The 21,670-nt window shown below is 33.5% G+C and overlaps 1 protein-coding gene and 1 long non-coding RNA gene across 3 annotated transcripts in view; one reads left to right on the forward strand and one right to left on the reverse strand.

Moving 5' to 3' along the window:
* LOC145245783 (protein unc-13 homolog D-like) overlaps positions 1-21,670 on the reverse strand; it is a 513,002-nt gene that overhangs the window by 410,641 nt on the left and 80,691 nt on the right. The window contains exon 1 of one of the 2 annotated variants that reach the window (XM_080107446.1): positions 6,706-7,211. The exons of the other annotated variant lie outside the window; for it this stretch is intronic. Coding sequence (XP_079963572.1) covers positions 6,706-7,035 — 330 coding nt within the window. The 5' untranslated portion in view covers positions 7,036-7,211. Of the gene's footprint in view, positions 1-6,705; positions 7,212-21,670 lie in introns of those variants that run through there. 2 annotated transcript variants of the gene reach the window in all.
* The window catches only part of LOC145246602 (uncharacterized), a 49,588-nt gene continuing 34,610 nt past the window's right edge, over positions 6,693-21,670 (forward strand). The window contains exons 1-2 of the long non-coding RNA XR_013863140.1: positions 6,693-6,743; positions 20,050-20,107. This is a non-coding gene — a long non-coding RNA (uncharacterized LOC145246602). The remainder of the gene's footprint in view (positions 6,744-20,049; positions 20,108-21,670) is intronic.

Consider the following 21,670-nt stretch of genomic DNA (forward strand, 5'->3'; position numbering starts at 1 on the left):
CAAAAACAAATAAAACTTTTTTCGATTAGCTATTTTTGTTCATACATCACATCAATACAACAACCAGTTCCCTGCATTGCTATAGCCTTCCTATACTCCTTCATATCTATTTACCAGCAATGCTTCAAGCAAACTACCTTGCTCTATTAAACAGATAAATATTTTTTAATGGTAAATTTGTATCTTTTAATAAATATAACATTTGTGTAGATCTCAAAATCTAACAAAACAATAGCAAAAAGACGCTACTTCCATTATTCTTATTTAGCGCTTTTGGTCATACGTCAAATTTACACACGATTTAATTTACAAATAAAATGTTGACGTCATCAATTTTGTGTAAAATTTGGCAATTGTGGGTAAAAATTTGGCGATTTTGCACAAAAAATTGGAAGTCTCTATATAACATTATTCTAAATAAAAATAAATTGTGTTTAGTTATTACCAAAATCCATTTCACTGGAACTATTTTAGGCCTTTAAATAATCTTCTTCAATCTGCTAATTTTAAAATGCTGTAATCAAGATTTAAAATACATTTTTGAAAGTAAAAAATGAAATATTACACAAAATGTATTCACAAACTAAAGAGATAAGTTTTTCAATAAGGTGGCTAAACTGTAATTTATATTACAAAGTTACTCAAATTAAATGCCAATCATCCAGAGAAGCGTTAATAAAATGCATGATTCTTTCACGTGTAAAAATAGACTTCACTCTGTGCTTGACTTGTCCACCAGGTTTCAGTTTAGAATATTCAGCAGTCTTTGTTTTATTGCCACTCAATGACATGCTCCAAATGTGAGCATCTGAACTGCAAACACACAACATATAACTGATTTTGACTATGATGTCCTTCTTTAGTTCAAGAATAGTCTGGGGATTATTTTGATTATCTTTTACATAAACCTATGCGTAAATATCGGGGTGGATGGGGGGGGTCAGTAAGCGTGAAACTTATTCAGTATCACATCTGTTACTGATGAGACGATAACCAAAGTGTTTTCATGTATAGGTGAACAATAATAAAACAAAGACTGTTGAATATTCATTATTGAAACCGGGTGGACAATAACATTACATAAATGTATAAATTTAAGTTTACGTATTATTATGCATATTTTTACATATTATTATGCAAACATTGCATTGCATTCTTTCAAACTTGAGATCCTATATTGGATTTTGAACTGAACCATTTGTTTAATCCACTAGAAATATCTAAATATTAATTTACTTGTCCGTACGTCCAGTGTCATAAAAAAAACATCATCATCACAAACATTAATTAATGAGAAACGAATTACTTTCCTTTATAGTAGCTCTTTATCGGATAAAAATCATTAAAACCATTTCCTCTCCAAAAATTAAAAAAGAAAAAAAAAACATTGCTGTCTGTTTACAGAATTAAATTTGCTATTTTATTTTATGATTTAAAAAACGTCATGTTTGGAGGAGACCCATTTTTTTTATTATAGTTTTGGTAAATATTCAGATTATTTACAACAGAACACTGACCACTCTAATTTGTTTTTTTTTATAGGTAATCGAAGTCGCTGACAACGAATCTGATAATCAAACCCGAGGCAAATTTACCGTTTGCAAGGTAATAAGCCCTGAACCCACGAACTATTTCAGCCATTTTACAGCTTCCGTTTATGCTATGCACACACGCGGCAGCATAAACGCCAGTTATTGAATGTGCCTTCACGTACAGAACCGCCTTTTCCCGTGGCGTACGAATCTTTTGTGGAATATTTAAACTCATACAAAAAAGAAGAAAAGCACACCAAATGAGGGGGGGGGTAATGTCGGAAAGACATTTTCTTTTTTTTTGTCTTACGAAGTTTTTAATGCGGTTTACAAAAACATAAGCACCAAACATTTTTGTCTTTCATTCTTTTTTTGCGGGAGGGGTATTCAATTATAGAAATTGTGTGACTTAACAGGGGCTTCTGCAGTTTAATTAACCGTTTTTCTATAAGTAACGCACCGACATTTACCGATTAGAACACCATTTAACAGTTTTCAGAGATTTTACTGTTTACATTGTCGAGGAGGCGGGAAGGGGCGGTGTTTGTATTGGGGAAGGTCTAACTTTCTTGTTTAATGTCCAGAAGCAGCAAAGACAACGTTTTACTTTATTTTATAACTTAAAAATTGAAAAAAAAAGTATAGAAATTAAAAGCTAAGAATTATAATCATAAAATGGAGTTCAAAAGTGGAAGCAACAGTACGCATAGATTCTCTTATTTTGTCTTTCAGTCATCACATTTCGTAGGTGATGTTTCTGACAAAGGGGGATGAACTGCTGTTCCTATTTACTTGCCTACCCACAAGGGCAGAGTTAGACACAAGATCGGTTTTTAATGTGAGAAAAATCCAGCTCCCCACAAAAGGAGCACTCTGAATAGGAACAAAAATAAAAAATTGTTTCAGTTATGAAGGATTTCTCCTCCACTGACCGAGAACAGACACTACACTGTGATCTTGGCCTGAAGGTTTTCGCGGTCAGAATCTCTCCATCTCACATTAATTACTAGTTTATTTTTGACACTGAAGACATTTATTTTATTTTTTTAACCCGCCACATCAAGTAACTTTATTCCTTATCTAAAAAAACACAATTCCGAGGGTATTTGCTAATTGAATTTAAATGGCTATCAGTGTAGACTACAGATTTAGAATGTTGAATTTTGTCAAGTTTTGTCAAGAGCAGTTTGAATTCAGTTGCAGGAAAATATATTTTTATCACATTAGTGTTGACAATATTTTGTTTAATCTTTTTTATAATAGGATTAAATATAAAATATTCTCAAAAGTTTGCTTGCCAGAAGCACTTTGCTTAATGTTATATAACAAAAGAATTATGTAAATGCTTTATTTATGTTCATGTTTTATTTTATTTATTTAATTTTTTTTTTTTTTTTTTTGTCTGTGAGAAGGATTTTTAACAATACTAATATTCAAGAAATACTTACTATAATTGGATGGGGGGGGGGCTATTTAGAAAAAATAACAGTCATAAACTAATACTTTTTCATAAAACTGAACAAAAAATTAAAATAAATTAGAAAACACTTAAAAGATAATAAAAGTTATCCCCCTTGGACTGTATTTGTCCCGAAAAGCTAAAAACCAACCTTTTTATTAAGTATACAACTAGGAGAGTGGAGGGTGGGGGTGACAATAATAATATCTTTCAAAAACCGTCTACATTAACAATTATTTTAAGAAAATGAGGAATTTTTTTTTATGTTTGGGACGAAGTGGGCGGGAGGGGAATAATATTCATAAAATATACATTTTTATTTTTTCATTCTACTCTACAGTTCCTGTTGTGGAGTGCCTGCATGCATTCATGCAGATCATGAACTTGCCTTTATGTCCGAAGATCTCATGAATTTTTTGTATGAACGAAGAGTGGTGGTGAATCAAATCACCCCTGACAATCCTCAAAGAATTGGGCTGTGCAAGAGATACAACATAATATGGAAGGCAGTACAATTGACAGAAGCAAACCGAAAAATTCTGATATCAAAATTGGAAAGTGTCATCCTCTAGGTGCTGAATGCAATCAGAACCCTACAATTTACAAATATTACTCCACGTAAGAGTTTTTTTTTTTTTTTTTTTTGTTCTAACAAAGAAGTTTGACAGGTATTTCCCTCCTCTCGAATCATTTTACTGAAACACCATATTCATCACGGATTGAAACTGCAGAAAGAAATTAGTCAACAGTCTCCTTAAGAGATCTCGCCCCGGCTGATAATACAGTGACTCCCTCCCCCCCCCCCCCCAAAAAAAAAAACATAGAAAGTATATCTAGAACATATTTTGTATAACGGAAAAAAAAGGCCAAAGACCCCAGTGTTTTGATGTGATGTTTTGAATATAATAAACTAATTATGACCAAAGTTTCATTTCCTTCGAACAAAACACTAAGAAACAGGGCCTAATTTGAGTTGGGGCCCGTTTTTAGGGGGTCACCCTGTACTTCTGAAGAGGCTATCATAATAAAGAAATGCGAATATCTAGTTTACAGAAACAGTCCAATTAAACAGGGGATTAAACCGCGCCTGACTGTCCTTACAGACTCTATTCTTTTGATTTTGAAAGCCAATATCACAAAAAGGGCCTCACCCTACGTCTATGTTTAACATTTAACCTTTGGACACCCAGCAACCGAAGCAATAAGCATATAAAAGAAAATGGTGACGCTTGAATAATAGATTCTGCTAATTAGGATCACTTTAACTTGTTGTGAGACTTGGACAAGTCGATATTAAGTGATGAGTCTGAACAATTAAGATGCTCTCAAAGGACTTGTGGAATGCCAAATCATTCAGATGACTTTATCCTCTATGAATGAGTAATTCGGTAGGGGAGAATGTTGCATTAAATGTTTTCTAACACCTCTAGTACAATGGATAGTTCCTGAGAAGGGTTATAAAAAGTAGACAAGAATTCATCTTTTGTTTTTGTACTTTGAATTAATGTTGAATAAAACTGTTCTAAAGTTTAATTGAGCCTTTGTCTTTCATTACACGTTGAATTTACATTGCATTGGATTAATATGGTTATAACCAGCATGAGCCAGATTTGGGGAACGAAATTTAATTCAAAACACAAGTAGTGTCGAGTTGCTAAGTTAGAACAACAACGAGATGGCAAACATGAGACAGCCATCCTTAGAGTCAAAATTGCTCAAATCTCAAAAAATAAAAACAAAATATGGATAGAAATCCACTCAGTAACTGTTGTGGTGACACTTTTTTTTTTTTTTAAGTTTATTTTTATTCAATAAAATCACAAACTTACAAAAGATAAACAATTAAAAAAAAAAAACAGAAAAATAACTATTTTTATTTTATTTATTTATTTATTTATTTATTATTATTATTTTGTTGTTTGCTTGGTTTCTAAAATAAAAAAAATCGAATCTTTCAGTTGAGGGAGTCTGATTAAAAGACCGCACAGATTTAAAAAAAAAAAAAAAAAAAAAAGAGAGAGGATGTGGCATAAATTTTCCTAGACCAGAAAGAAACCAGAAATTTGGGATCCCTTTCACACACTAGCACCTTTTTATCAAGAATTAAAGTTTATATGTCAAAGTCGAGTATTATGATTTAGTTGTGCTCCGACACCAAAATTAAGCAGTATTTCTTGGAAGTGCCACTTTCCTAAAAAAGAACCACCCAGTCCACTTCATGAAAGACTAGTTACTATGGAAACCACCATGGCGTTATTTTTTTTTTTTCTATGAGAAAGAAACAAACATAAATTCATTAAATGAAATTTTTAATCAACTCATATATACAAAAATGCTTGCTAACTACTTTATTTTTGCTATTTAAAAAAAATATTAGGTTTGTAAAAGGACAAAGTCATTTGGGATATATTGAAGCGGTTAGCTTCCAAAAGGGCTTTTAAATTTTGTCAACTAGTTTTGTTTATTTTCGCAGTGGTGACAGGACAAAATCTTCAGGAATTCTTCTGGCATATAATGGACGATTTCTTTGACAAAATTCTATATTATTATGACGTTCAGTTTGTCACTTTCACTTTTTAATAAATACTGTTAGATTATATTATTTGTTTCTTACAAAACAAAGCATACCCTGTCCTAACTCTATCGTACCAATAACCCTAAATTTGGGTAGCGACAAATGAATATTTGTGACAACAAATAGTATTTACAAAATAATCCGGAATAATCAGAAAACAAATTAATATTTGCAAAATAAAAAATTTAAAAAAAGAAAACAAAAATGCGCAAAATTCAATCAACAAGTTTTTTTTTATTGGAAATGAAAGACATCAAACCAATTGATGTTATTGGGCTAAAAGAAGAAACTATTACTTTAAGGTTAAAAACTAGCCAACATAAATAGATTCCGACCTATAACACAGTAATTCTTTCCCCCTTGTCAGAACCATCGCTCATGGAATGTGAAAATTAAAAAACAAAATAAGGGAGCAAGAAGTATGAGGCTACAGAAATTAAACACAGGGTCTACTTTCTAGTCTCCTAAATTAATAATTAATTTGCCTTGTCACTACTGAAAAAAAAAAACGAAAAAAAGAAACCAGACAAAAGTAGGGTGCTTGTTAAGCTAGGGTGTACAGAGCGATGTTTTAAATATGTCGTTTTAAGCAAAAGAATATTGTGTATGTAATTGTCATGTCGAAAATAGTAATATATCCAAACAGTGCGAAAATTACTCGAGTAGAACAACTGGTATTGTGGGGGGGGGGGGGTAAGTAAAATATAAAGTCTATCGTTATAGACAACAAATATTATACGCCATGAACAAGTAATCTAAAATATTTGTTCCAAGTTATGCCACCTTTTCAGGCTACTTTATAATATCTAAGAAAGGTGCAAGTTACCCAATTTTTTTTTATTTTTTTTTTAAATCACTTTTAACTATAAATAACTTTCTACACAATGAATTTTCGTAATTTTTTAGGTATATTACTATTTCCAACATGACAATTAAGTACGTAATATTGTTTTAAAAAATCGATCTGTTGACTCGATCTTACAAGCACCAAAACTAGTTGTTAAAATTTGGCAACCATTTGGGGAGCTAACTGTTTCAATATACCTGTAAGTTGTTTGGTGTAAACTTTTTTTGTCAGTTAATCATTAGTTCCGTAAACAAAACAGGAAGCAAGTTATTTTGTTTTCTTTCTCACCTACCTGAGAACGAACCCGATCATTTTCTTGCAAGCAAAATGGTAAGTCCTTCTTTAAAATGTGTTCTTGCCTATTTGTATTCGCTGTGGGAAATAACCTGTCCAAGTTTAAAGATCTGGTGGAAATATCCGAAACTTTCCGACTTGTTTGGGGGGTTGATTTTCGACGGAAACTTAAAGATCGACGGAGGTGGTTAAAAAAGATCTGCGATTTTTTCACTTTTGGTTTCGATTGTTCGTTATTGATGGAAAAGGCTGGTTCTTCGTTTTTGTTTTTCTCAGAGTTAATAAGATTTTGGGGGTGTTTTTTAGGACTCTTTTTATTAAAGGCCATGTTTTAAGAAGAAAACTCTTTGTGCGTGTGTGTGTGTGTGTGTGTGTGTGTGTGTGTGTGTGTGTTAATAAAACATAGATAAAAAACGCATGAGAAAATTAAATATATGTTATGATATAGGTTAAGTTTTGAAGAGAAGAAAGAGGTAAAGTGGACAATAAACAGAATGAAGAGAGAGGACGATTTGGATTTTACAGGAGAGTAAAAAAAAGGACACTAAGATAATATATATATATATATATATATATATATATATATATATATATATATATCGTATTAGGGCATAGATAAAAACTAGTTTGAAAAAGGACAGATTAACGACAAATAAGTGGAAAGTTTTTAAAAGTGATAAAAGTCAGACAAAAGGTAGGTATTTTTCTAGAATTAAATATACATAGTAAAAAAAAAACACAGAAATATGAGCAGGTAGAAATGAACTAAGATAAATTGATAGAAATCTATGACAGACATAATCAGACATACGTAGGTATAGTATAATTAAGATGCAAATAAATTAAGACGGCCTTATGATATCACATGATATGACTGATCATAGACATGATCTTTTCGCCGTCTTTTTTTATGTATATACTCTTTCAGAACTGACGAGATATATAATTATAAAAAGAAAAATTGATTTTTTTTAAACTGAGATAGGTAAATGACATGTAGGCATAGAGCTTGCTATTTCTAAAAAAAAAAAAAAAAAAAAAACAACAACAACAAGATATGATTAAACTAAGATAGCAGGATCCTAAGATACGCAAGATCATTATAAAAACAATTATGAGGTAACTTTCAGATAAGCGATTCCATTTGCCCAAACAGACAGGGTTATTTATGAACATAATTATTAGTAATGAGAAACAATTTATATAGTCAGTTATATATAATTAATTTAGCACACAAAACAAACAAACACAAAAACAAAACAAAAAAAATGAAAATTAGCTCAAACAGATTTTAAATAACTAGGATTACTACAATAGTGATACTTACTTGGCATTTTGGTCAAGAAGGTTTTTGTTCACCGTTAATTTTACTGTATTTTTTAACATGAATAAAAGATTTAATATCTCAAAGTGTAGTATCTGTTCTTCAGATGCTGCACTTCCATTTCTTGTTCTCTTTCGGTGGAGGAGAAGTCCTTCACGACTGAGACAATTTTTATTTTTGTACCTTTTCTCCACGTTAAAAAACGACCCTGGTGTCTAACTCTGTCCCGTGGGGAGGCATAGTAAATAGGTACTACAATACTGAATATCATAAACCAATCCCTAGAATAGATTTCTTTTTAGGGAATGCTGCAAACCAAATCTTGGCTAAAAAGAAAACCAAACGTGTCACAATCGCTGAAAGAACTTAGTAACCCAAGAATGAAGATAACGTGATATACACAAGGGTGTATGTTAGTTTAGTTTGTTTGCACTACTTATTACTATTTGTCAAAGAAAAGAAAAAGAATACCAAAAGCACGATGGTGGTTTCGGGACGGGACTTTCTTTTCTTTTTCTTTTCTTTTTTTTTTCTTTTTCTTTCTTTTTCTTCTTTTCTTTCTTTTTTTTTTTTCACTTCCTAAACTCAAATCAAAGAGACAAGTTGCAAAGAAACTCTCAATCAAGGGTCTTCGACATGGTGAGATCACCCCTCGATAATTTTTGACGTTAAGTGCAAGTGGTTTATATATTTACCTCCTCGTAAGGTCAATTTTTAATGTGAGGCGACTCAGCTCCCGAAAAAGGGTAGTTCTGGATCTTGTACAAAAGTGCCTGCCTAGTTTTTTCTGCTGCAACATTATAGGTGCTAATCTTAGCAGGGGATGGTAAGACCATATGATATGATAGTATCTGTACGTAATGAAATGGCAAACAAAACATTGTTTAGAACAACAACGAAAGGGTTTATTCAATTACTTATACCGTTTGGTGTAGATTGTAGAAAGTTTGCCAGTGTTTGAGGGAGAAGAATATGGCCTTTATTACAAAATCCGAAAATCGAAAGTGAAGTTGCAATTGTGTGTTCTTTTAGTTACGCGATATGGTGTAACTAAAAGAACACACAATTTTGTAATCATGCCTATATTCCATTATTTTCTTTTAAAGTTGATGAGTTCTTTTTATTTTTTTAATGACTTAAAAGCGGAATAAATTTAAAAAATGACATAATAATTACATGAACGATTATGCGCTACGAAACAGGTGCTGTCAAAAATTGAATGTTTCAACATGCTTAAAAAATAAAAGGGTAAGATGGACAATATCTTGAAATTTGGAATATAGACTTTTATCATATATATATCTTAGAACTGCACGCCTGTAGAACTGTCTTCCGTTTTCCTGCTTCCAGCTGACTGCAACATGGTTGTCTTCAAGTCCAATGTAAACAAGTTCTTGATAAGCCGTTCCGCTTAAGTTAACAAGTCTACTGAATTTCCATTACTGACAATTACTATATTGTTCAGTTGACTACTATACACTCTTTAACTCTTATCTCCGAGTGGCCTTTGGACCTTGATAAGTCGTAATGCTTATGTAAATATATATATATATATATATATATATATATATATATATATATATATATATATATATATAGTGTGTGTGTGTGTGAGAGAGAGAGAGAGAGAGAGAGAGAGAGAGAGAGAGAGAGAGAGAGAGAGAGAGAGAGAGAGATATTAACCGGTTTCATTTCACGAAATCTGAACAAAATATATTTCGATCGATTAAAATTTTAATGCTAGCGTCCCAGCACCCAGCATTGCAGGGAAAGGACATTGACCAAAGAAATTCTATGGTCAAAATTTTCATTAAAGAAAAATGTGTGTTTGTTTATGTTAACAGATATAAATTGCAAATAATAAAAGAAAATTTGAATGCTTTTTAAATTTAAAAAGCAAATGAAAGGAATGATTCAACGAAGGTGGATTTCTCCCCTCTCCGCTTAAGAACCTAAAGCGCATGCGCAGTTTTGTTTGGAAGATTTTAAAGTTAAACATAAATAAATTAGTAAATAAGAATGGGTCGTTTCGTTTGGGTATTCTGAAATTCTGGTTAACAAATTGTGTAGAAAGAAAAAGTCGTTTTTTATTCATTTATTTTTTTCGTTTTTCGAAGTGCAGACTAAGAAAACAAATGTCTGAATGTTGTTAAACTGTTAACAATCTAAATTTATTTTATTATTATAAAAATCGATGAAAAAGAAAAACAGTACAAATGAAGCAAGATGATGTATTTGACAATATTCAAGCAAAAAAAAGAAGTATAGCATATTGTACTTAACATAATGTTTTAGTAAAAATTGACGCATAGTGTAGAAGAAATTCTGTTACACTGATGCGTGAAAAGATTTATTATGTTATTGTAATTGAACAAAAAGTTTAATATTGAATGTTTTGTATAAATTTAAAAAGAAAGAAAATTAGACATAAATAAAAAAAAGTGTTTATCACGTCATGTTGAAAAATACGTTATTCGTTTAGGAATTAAGGTAACATACCATTGGTATTAAAATGTATGGAAGAGTCTAAATGCGGTAATATTTTCATATATCATATATACAGTTGCACAGATGAATGGTTTTCTAGTATTTAGAAGAAATGTAATCAATACGGATCATGTTTGATGCAATATATATAAATATGTACATATATAGTTTGTTTTTTTTTACAAGGTGGTCACCACTGATCAAGGCTCGGAAGCAACTCGGGGATAAGGGTTATTGCGTGTACAGTACGTTAGTGTTGAGATTTGATAAAGTGTCTTACTTAAAGGGGGAAGGTGGTTCATCAGGAATTTGTTTATGTTGGACTTGAAGACATCCAGGTTGTAGTCAGGTGGGAAACAGGCAAACGGAACAGAGTTCCACAGGCGTGCACTTCTAAGAAAGAAGCTTTGTTCATAGAATCTACGTTTTGTTTTGGCACAGATAAAGAGTGGGGGAAATTTTTGACAGTGGTTTCAGCTAGACGGGTGGTTTTCATGAAAGATTGACGAGGAGGTACCAGGGATTGGAGCTCAGACGAGCACTTGCCATGGAAGTAACAATAAAACAAAGAGAGGCTCGCAACGTCTCTCCTGTGGGAGAGAGGCTGCAGGGAAGAGAAAAGGGCATACCCCACCAAGCCACAAAGCCTATTTTGTACTCTATCAATGCAGGATATACTGTTTTTAGCAGTTCTTGCCCAGATGTGGCAGCAGTACTCCATCCTTGGACGTACTTGGCTTTTATACAGATAGAGAATTGCATCAGCAGTGAGATATCTTCTGGAGCGGTAGAAGGATCTTACCATTTTTCCAGCGACCTTGGCAACAGACTTGATGTACATGTTCCATTTCAGGTCAGGAGTAAAGGTCAAGCTCAGAAGCTTATCAAAACAGTTGATGGCCTTTGTCGCATAGGGTAGAATTAGCTGCAAAGTTCTTGGCAAATAGTTTGGCCTTGTCTGATGCTGATGAGATGACCTCAAATTCATTGATGATGGTTGGGATAGAATGCACACTTCTGTTCAGGATCCTGTTCGCTATTTGCCAGAACTGGTGGGAACCAAGCCGCTGATCAGCTACTTTGGATTTAATGGACTGAGCATACAGCTCTCTTGCATTTTTTATTACTCTTTTACAGTGGTTGCTGGCAGTCCTGAAAGCAGCTTTAGTCTCAGTACATCTATTACATTGGTAGCTATGGAAAAAGTGATTTCTGTGCGCGATGGCAGCAGCCCATTCTGGGGAAAACCATGGCTGGCTGTTAGGTTTTTGTTGGAATTTTTTGGATGGAATGAATCAGTCTATGCCTACAATTAACCATTCGGTCAGGTCTGATACTATGGAGGACACATCCTTTTTAAACATGGAATGCAGGGGTAGATCAGATATGAATGTACGGAAGCTTTCCCAGTCAGCCATAGAGTATCGATATACAGTATGGTGGAGAGGTACGTCTGAAGACTTATTACATTTCGTTTTTATCTTAACTGATACAACTGAGTGGTCGGAAGATCCCAGAGGAGACAAAACAGAACATGAACATAGCTCAGGGGAAGTTGTGAGAAGGCTAGCGTACTGACCGGAAGTATCGGGCACACGGGTGGGTTCGTGAACAATCTGGGTGAGGTAGTTCTGTTGTAATAGTTTAATGAAATCTAAAGATTATGATACCTATACTTATTGTAAATCTGGAAATCCATACAAATGGGAATAAGTGATGCTGTAGAAGCAATGATACCCTTTAAGAATCGTTTTATAGTGACGTGAAGTGATGCGAGTGAGAGGACCTAATTGATAGAGAATAAAATGTTTGCTACCATCTTTGTGGAAAAACGTATTTCAGCTATGCATTTTATTTGTTATAATATGTAATAATTTTTAAACGGACATGAAATATACTCATAGTTTCACAGGAAGTGCAGTAAGTGGTGAGACTGAAAGATTTGTTTAGGAAATGTTTGGTTAATTTCCTACTGAAACTAGTTGCAAGGGAAAATCAAGAATAAAGTGAAAGAGTCTAAACAAACATATTAGATTAAAAAAAACATAGTATGTCGCCATATTTTGTAAAATTTCTGTGAATTCTTATATAAAAATAGAAATAAATGCAATATTATTAGGTTTCATAAAATGTTACTTTTTTCTTATTTATGTATACTATAATCTGTTACATTGCAATAAGAAAAATAATAGCTTTAAAACAATTACTTTTTAAGGGATTTTAATTCCTTTGAATGATGAAATAATTTTAGAATTTTAATGTTTAGAAATCTATTTTTAAGATATGACTTCCCAACTTTTCAAAATATTTTAAGATAATATAACCATATTAAAAGCGTTATTTTAATTGCAATCTTATAATTTGTAACTTTTGATAGAATTTTCATGAATAATTTTTATTGTCATTCATTTGACTCCTGGAACGTATGGAAGACAGTTACTTCCTGGTTATACTGATTAGCAGTTTAAGATGTTCACATTTTAAAGAGAGCAATAAAACAATAATCTTTCTCCGTTTAGCCACTCATAGATATTTAAATTATAATCATCACAAAGCTAAATAAACAGATCGTTGCCAGAGAAAAACAAATGAAGTTTTTCTATTTGTTTATCAAGATTAAAATGAATATTTTTTCCTAGTTCAATAATTTAATCTTGGTGTTTCTACAACATTTGAACCAAACACTCGACTAACTACAACCACTATATACAATCCCCCCCCCACTCTCTAATTGTGCCTAAATCTAAATGCAGATTCCACGAACAAAACTTCTTTCCCAGAACTGCCTGCCTATGAAATACTGTTCTATTGTCCTGCTTCCCGGTTGACTACAACATGATAGCTTTCAAATCCAATGTAAACAAGTTCTTATTGAGCCGTCCACATAAATAATCAAATTCTACCAAATTTACACCATTAACGATTACTACATTATCACTTTACATTCATTAATACTTATCATCGAGTGGCCTTTAGGTCTTGATTAGTGGTGAATGCCAAGAAAAAAAAATTAAACCAACTTCTTCTGAATTAAACCTAAAACTTATGTTAGGGTTAGTTTATGGTTAGTTTAAAGTTAAAAAGAAAGTTCGGTTCAAATGCTGCAGAAAAACCTTAATCTTTAAAATAAACTATATTTTAAACAACCTCCTATAAATATACTTTCACTTTGGTGATATACAATGAAATGAAAACAATTGAAATTGTTGTAAGCGGTTTTGTAATTAACACCCACACTGATGATGCATCAAGATGTGATACCATGAACATCCCCTTCCCACTGAGGAGTGTTAGGAAGTGATTAAAAAAAATGAAAAAAGTTGTTGGGAGTAAAAAAGTTAGAAATGATTCATCGAGGCATACCAAGGCGGTGAAATAAATACTCGGAAGTAGAATGGGGAGTAAGACAAAAGATAGAATTTCCGGTTATAGTCAGCTAGCGTACTTACTAACTTCCGGCATAGTGCTACCGGAAGTGGTCACAAGGCAAATCAGTTCCTTCACTTTTATTGTTCTTTAGTATTTCGACTGTAAAGGGATTTATTGAAATAAAATACAAGGAAAGGACGTTATCGGAAAGTATATAACAAAAATGAACACAATTATACAGATAAAAATAACGCAAGTAGTCTTTATTAAAGAGTTCATTACTTAAAAAAGATTTTTAAAGCTGTTTTCAATAATTCTTCTTTTTTTTTTTTTAAGCGCAATAATTCTTTTAAAAAATTAATTACTTTCAATAATTCTTAATTAAAATAAGACCCAAAAAACTTTTCAATGATTACTAAATAAAAAAAAGAAAGATTGAAAAAACGTAATAAAAAAAAACAGTACATGCACAGGGGAGATACAGACGTGAGAAAAAAAAGCAAAGGAATTGATTTGTTTTGCTACCGCTTCCAGTAATGCTACGCTAGAAGTTAGGAACTGATTATAACCGAATTTCCTATCCTAAAGTCAATATATCTAGAGTTAATTTATGACCGTTTTGAGTTTACTGGAGTTTATGACGACTGTATGGCTCAGAGAAGATCAGGCAGAGTTTTAGCAGATGAGATGAACTGCTCAACTGAACGACAAAGATGCTTCAGCAAACAACATATCACATACATTTAGGGCACAACTGATTCATACGCAATTTGTCAGAGTTTGTTTTCTTTTGTGAGTTTGCGTTGATTCATTTTTCATACTTGTAAACCAGTGCTCACGTCTTCGGCAATCACCAAGATGACGCGGCCAGAATAGAGGATGAAGAAGAAGAAGAAGAAGAAGAAGAAGAAGAAGAAGAAGAAGAAGAAGAAAACCACGGCGCACAAGTATTCGGGTCGGCGGTTATCAAAAAGGGTGGTATGAATGTACAAAAACTCTTTACATTCAATGAGCGGTCCCTAACGGTCATTGCGTTTTTAAAAAAAAATTTGTCACAGCTTTTGCTAACACACATTCAAATAAATATACCACACACACCAGATATAAATATATTCTTTTTGTAAACTGTTATCCTCATCTTCATAATTGTTGGTCTTTCAACACGTTTCGGCCAACTCATCCTCTGGCCTTCTACAGGTGAAAATAGTGGTTTTAATCTTACTCAAACAGGCAGGAGGATTAGTTAGTCAAAACGTGGTGATACAACAACTATGGAAGTCGGTGATTACTGAGGATACAGTTACAAGACTCAGCATTCCTATCCCGTCACAGTTAATCGCCTGAAGAAGGCCAGAGGATGAGTTATCCAAAACGTGGATAAACACCAGCAACTATGAAGATGAGGATAACAGTCAGCAAAAAAAAAAAAATGAATACACAAATTATGAAGCCTCATCTCAAAGGAGTAAAAAAATATAATAAAAAGTAGTAATAATAATAATAATAATAACACAAGATCCATATTTACAAAAATGACAAGACATATTCTGCAAGTCATTGTTAATTTGAAATGTTCAATTAGAAAAGTAAAAAAAAATGGATGTCTTTATGCTTGTAATTTATGAATGTGAGTTGTCGTGGTGTCTGTTCATTGATCTAATGTTTACAAACATTATAAATTCAAACATGCTCTCTTCTAAAGCATAGATGTTAAGCCACCATCTTAATCAACTTTGCATGGAAAATTACTGACTCCTACTGTTACAATTTCTTCAAGAAAAAATGCAAATTATTATTAGATTGGTGCAAAAGCAATATTGTTTTTTCACATATGTTACTTTTATATATGATTTTTGAATTAATTCATTGATATATATTACCATGTTATATATCATTTTGAAGTGCGTTTTTTTTTTGTTCTATTAAATCGTGTTATTCGCTACCGTTCTCAATCTCTTCATTCATTTTTTTTTTTTGCAGGCTTTTTAACAGCATGGACAAAATTCAAATCCGCACAATTTTCCTATTCCAGTTCAAATTAGGCCAAAAAGCTGTCGGGACAGCTTGTGATATCAATGATGCATTTGGCTCAGGAACCACTATTGAATGGTGGTTCAAGAAATTTTGCAATTGTGACAAGAGCCTTGAAGATGAAGATGGCTGAGGCTGGCCGAATGCGGTTGGTAACAAACATTTTGAAAACCTTAATTGAAGCCGATCCTCACAAAACCACACAAGAAATTGCTGTTGAACTCAGGGTCGACGACTCAACAGTAATTCGCCATTTAAAGCAAATAGGAAAGTCAAAAAAGTTGGATAAATTGTCGCTTTGAAGTGTCTTCTATGCTCCTTCTGCTCAACAAAAACGACCTATTTCTCAAACAGATTGTGACGTGTGACGAGGAGGATCCTCTACGAGAACGGGCGACGTTTGCCACAGTAGTTGGATGCCAGAGAAGCTCTACAACATTGCCCCAAAAAAAGGTTATGGTGATTGTTTGGTGGTCTGCGGCCAGTCTCATCCATCACAGCTTCTTGAATCTGGGTGAAACGATTACGGCAGAGAAGTACAACCGACAAATTGACGCAATGCACCAGAAGCTCCAATGTATGTGCCAGAGATTGGTCAATAGGAAGGGACCAATTCTCCTCCATCTATGTTAATGGGATAAATAAACTTGTTTCTCGTTGGCAAAAATGTATCGATTCTAATGGTTTTTATTTTAATTAATAAAGTTTATTATGAAAGGAGTTATGATCTTTTGAAGTTGAACATCAAAAAACAATATTATTTTTGCACCAACCTAATATTTTATCAACGTATTATGGTTTGCAACATCCTTTTCTAAAACAAAACATTTGATCTTCATAATTGACCAAGATTTATGAAACACACCCAACTAATATCCCAGATATTTTTTATATCAATAAATTCGCCCATGAATTAATAACAGTAATTTGTTTGTTTTATGGAATTGGCAAAGATAACATGCCTAGTCAGCAGCCTTTCTTACATTTCTAGAGCTGAACTGGTGTGCAAGGAGTGCTACACCTCTGTGTGACCAGTTGTCGAACGCAAAAGTAGAAGAAAAAATCAGTAGAATAAAAAATAATAGAAATCAAAAAGCACCTCAAACTACTTAATACAACTTTCACATCTTACTGCTTCCTACTCTATCCACCGACTCCAGCTTGCTTGCATCACCAGTTCCTGTTCTAGCTCCTTCCAGTGCTTCCTGCTCCTGCTCCTGCTCCTTCCAGTACCTGCTTCAGTACCATTCCAGCACCTCCTTCTTGTTTTCAGCACCTCTTACTCCAGTTATTTTCGGTGCTTCCTGCAGTGCCAGCTTTGGCTAATTCTTACAATCACAGTTCAGTTGCTGTTCCTGTCGATTCAGCTCTTGGCCATGTCCACACATATTTGACCTACCTGAAGACTCATTACCTCTTAGGGACATCCACATCAATCTTCATGTGACATCATATCATGATGTCTAGAATCCAGTGTTTCCGAGAATGCTCTTTCTGCTGTTTACCTTTCCAGCTTCACTCATTCCTGCCCATCCAGCCACTACTGTTGTCCAGGTACAACATTTTCTATCTCTCCAGTTTTCCTGCTTCCAGAGACGTCATCTACTGACGTCCTCAAGTTCAACTAAATCTTGAATATATCCTTTATTTTAAATTGTTCATCTGTGTTTATTCTCTCTTCTTCGATATTGGTGTATTTCTGCCTGTGTCCATTTCCTTAGATTGTAGAATAGATCACTTTTATACCTGGAGTGGTTACACTACCCAAAAACTTCATAGATAACTGGACCTTGCAACAGTATATGTGCTAGTGTGCATAAGTGTATGAATGTGTGTGTGTCGCTTTTTGTTAGGCTACATGTATTTACAGTGATGATCATATTTATTGGCACGGTAAAATAAAAGTTAAATTTTGTCTAATAAATTCTAAAAAAGGGATTAAATTAAAGAAAATAACAAAGTATATTATGTATTTTTAACTGGCCTTTCCGATGCAGCAATCGGATTTTAGAAAAAATAAATAACAAAGGAACAACAAACATAATTGCAAAAAACCCTTGTTCAAAATTATTGGCACGATTTATTTAATAATCAATTGTATAGCCTTTGGCCTTGATTACCTTCCTCAGTCGCTTTTCATAGTTTACAACCAAGTTGTTGCACTCTTCAGTAGTAATTTTAGCCCACTCTTCCTGACAATAATCCTCCAATTGAATAAGATTCTTAGGCTTCCTTTGCATTACCCTCAATTTTAATGTTCTCCATAAATTTTCAATTGGATTAAGGTCTGGGCTTTGTGATGGCCACTCCAAAACATTAATATGATTGTCCTCAAGCCATTTCTTAGTCAGTTTAGCCGAATGCTTTGGGTCATTATCTTGCATGAACCACCAACGACGACCAAGTGAGAGCTCTTTAGCAGAGTCTTTCAGGTTTTCATCCAATATTTTAACATAATCTTCCTTTTTCATGCTACCTGTGACCTTAACAAGTCGCCCTGGTCCAGAGGCAGCAAAGGATCCCCAAAACATCAAACTGCCTCCACCGTGCTTCACTGTGGGTATGGTGTTCTTAGGCAGGAAAGCTTCACCAGATTTTCTGTAAATATAAGACACTTTATTATGGCCAAATAACTCTATTTTCGTTTCATCAGTCCATAGAACACGTTTCCAGAATGCAAAATCTTTATCAATATGACGTTTTGCAAAGGCTAGCCTTGCTTTCAGGTGCATAGGCTTCAATAAGGGAGTCTTTCTCGGACGACATGCTTTTAAACCAGCTCTCTTCAAAACTCTACCAACTGTATGTCGAGATACATTCACTCCAGAGGTGCTCTTTTCATCAACAATCTCCCCAACAGAGATCCTTGGGTTTTGTTTTACTTGTCGAACAATTTTCCGTTCATCTCTTGGGGAAAGAATCCTTTTTCTCCCTCTACCCTCTAAACTCATAACGTGGCCTTGCGATTTGAACTTGTTTATTATGGCTCTAACAGTGGATTTGGGAAGGTTTAGCTTCTTTGAAATCTTATCATAGCCCTCCCCATTGGTATGGCATGCTACAACAAGCTTCCTGACGTCTTCGCTGTGTTCCTTAGTTTTAACCATGGCGATTGAAAATTATAATCTAGTCACTTATAATAGTTTAAATAAATCGCTATCTAAAAATTATCTGAAAAAAATTATTCACTGAATTAGCGTTAAACAAGCATAATATGGCTATAAAAAAGTTCAGAAAGCAGGTAAACCGGAAATTGATTGATATTATACTGATACTAAAAGAAAAACAAAGCCGTGCCAATAATTTTGAACAAGGGTTTTTTGCAATTATGTTTGTTGTTCCTTTGTTATTTATTTTTTCTAAAATCCGATTGCTGCATCGGAAAGGCCAGTTAAAAATACATAATATACTTTGTTATTTTCTTTAATTTAATCCCTTTTTTAGAATTTATTAGACAAAATTTAACTTTTATTTTACCGTGCCAATAAATATGATCATCACTGTATGTGTGTGTGTGTGTGTGTGTGTGTGTGTGTGTGTGTGTGTGGATAAATGAATAATAACCTCCCAAGCCTCAAGGTGGTGAGGGTCGGGGTAGGTGAATACCTTGTCCTGTTAATTGTGTGTTGATTTTTTACCAATTGAATTTCTTGACGAAAATCTGAGTATAAATTATATTTTATCGGTTCCCAGTGTATGGTTTTGTTTTTGCACGGAAAAGCTATTTTAATAGCAGGTGTAACGGATGTAGTTGAAAGCATATCACGTGACAACCTTTTTTTTTTTTTCGCTAAATTTTTTTTTTTAGATAGTTTTTAGGTTTTGGCTTATGGGTTTTCACCCACACCGTTTGGCCAGTTCATATTATAGGATTGGGATACATGTCAATCCTATATACTGTTCAATAAATGTCCAATAATTTTTTTTTCAGAATACAATTTTGGAGTAAGCTCGTATAAGCCGTTAATAATGAAAACGAAATGCAGCCATAATGTTTCTCTAACAGCCGCCAACATAAACAGAGTGTGGGGAAAAAATTCCATAAGTAAATGTTGCATTTTTGCAATTATAAAGTTTTCTCCCTTTATGCCTTATATTTAACTGTATTGTTCTTTTTTTTTTTTTTTTAAGTACCAAGGAAACAGGACCATACAACTAATAAAGATGTGCTGAAAATTTTGGGCGCTTCGTAAGTAGGAAATTCGAAAATCGAAATATTGAATTTCAAGTAAAACAAAGGGTGCCTACATAATTATCATGTGGCAAAGAATAACATATCCAAAAATTACGAAAAATGATAAGATAGAAAAATAATTATCAATGAAAAGAAATCGAGCAAAATCAAGCTATTTCTCTAGTTTGGCTAAATAAAAAAAAGAAAAGTTGAGAAGGGAGGTAATCAAGTTCTGAATTTCTGAGAACTGAATTGCTTCCCCTTTCATGTACGCTATGTGATGCAAACGCAATTAAAATTGTTATCAGTGAGAGAAAGGTACAAAGTCGTAACATTCATTCTGAAGCCAAGACTTGGTCTCTTTGGACTTGTGGGCTGGCAGATGGGAGACCATTTGGGAGTAGCAGGCATTGTATGTACAAGAACATTGATACTTCTGACAGCTCCTGTTTCCTACCTGGCCTCCAGCTATCTCGACCCTGTCTTGCAACTGGATCAGGCTGGTTGGGATGAGAGTGTATTGCTGGCTCAGCACAAACCAGCTTCACTTTAGACAAACTCTCAGTATGAGTCATCCATCATCCCTAGGATGATCAGATGGTCATTGTCGTTCAGACGGGCGAACAGCTTTATATTAGATGTTATGTTCATAACAGTAATGAATCATTATGAAAGAGGTAATTTTGATTAAAAAAATAACCAATTATCATTGTTATAAGTTGATTACTCAACAGCAACAATACTCCATACATACACATAGGCATGTGGTCTCGTCATCGCATGTACACATAAATATATTTAAAACATATATTGTTGAAAAGCACAGACAGTTTCTTTCTTTTGGGTTTTTTCCAATTTACGTATTTTTTGTAGTATTATCAAATGTTTGTATGTAGGATCCATATGTTACATTGTTTTCTACTTGATAAAAATATCATATAATACACCTTTTACATTTTTTTAATATACCTGTTTAATTTAATATATCTGTTTAAATATTGTTCATACATCCAATTGGACATGCCTTGAACACGTGACCATGTCTCCCCCAAACATACTTTTCTATAAATAGCTACACGTTTTTAAACCCAGCAAACAAACAACCGCCTGAAGACGACTGAAGTTTCAGTAAAAAGTGCTAGTGTAAACAATGCAACAACATGTAGCATATGAATTCTAAGGTTGCCCTCGATGGTCATACATCTAAACAATATGATATAAATGCGGGAGTACCTCAGGGGTGGATCCTTGGACCTTTATTATTCTTAATATTCATAAATGACTTCCCTGATAAATTGTCTCTGATATGGATATATTTGCTGATAACACAATGCTCTATAAGAGGCACAAGGGGAAAACAAATGAACACATATCTAAGGAAATGGCAGAAACACTAGAGGAAGATCTCCAATCTGTAGTGGAATATGGACAAAAATGGGTGGTCACATTCAATGCTGCCAAGACTAAGCTTGTTTCCTTCAATAATTACAAGAAACCTTCTCTACCACCAATTGCAATGGCCAAAAACACATTACCTGAAAGTGTTTCTTTTAAATTCCTCAGCCTAACGTTCACAGG

Source organism: Euprymna scolopes, chromosome 1 (genome assembly GCF_053919585.1).
Source record: "Euprymna scolopes isolate OS-2025 chromosome 1, ASM5391958v1, whole genome shotgun sequence".
Lineage (NCBI taxonomy): Eukaryota > Metazoa > Mollusca > Cephalopoda > Sepiida > Sepiolidae > Euprymna > Euprymna scolopes.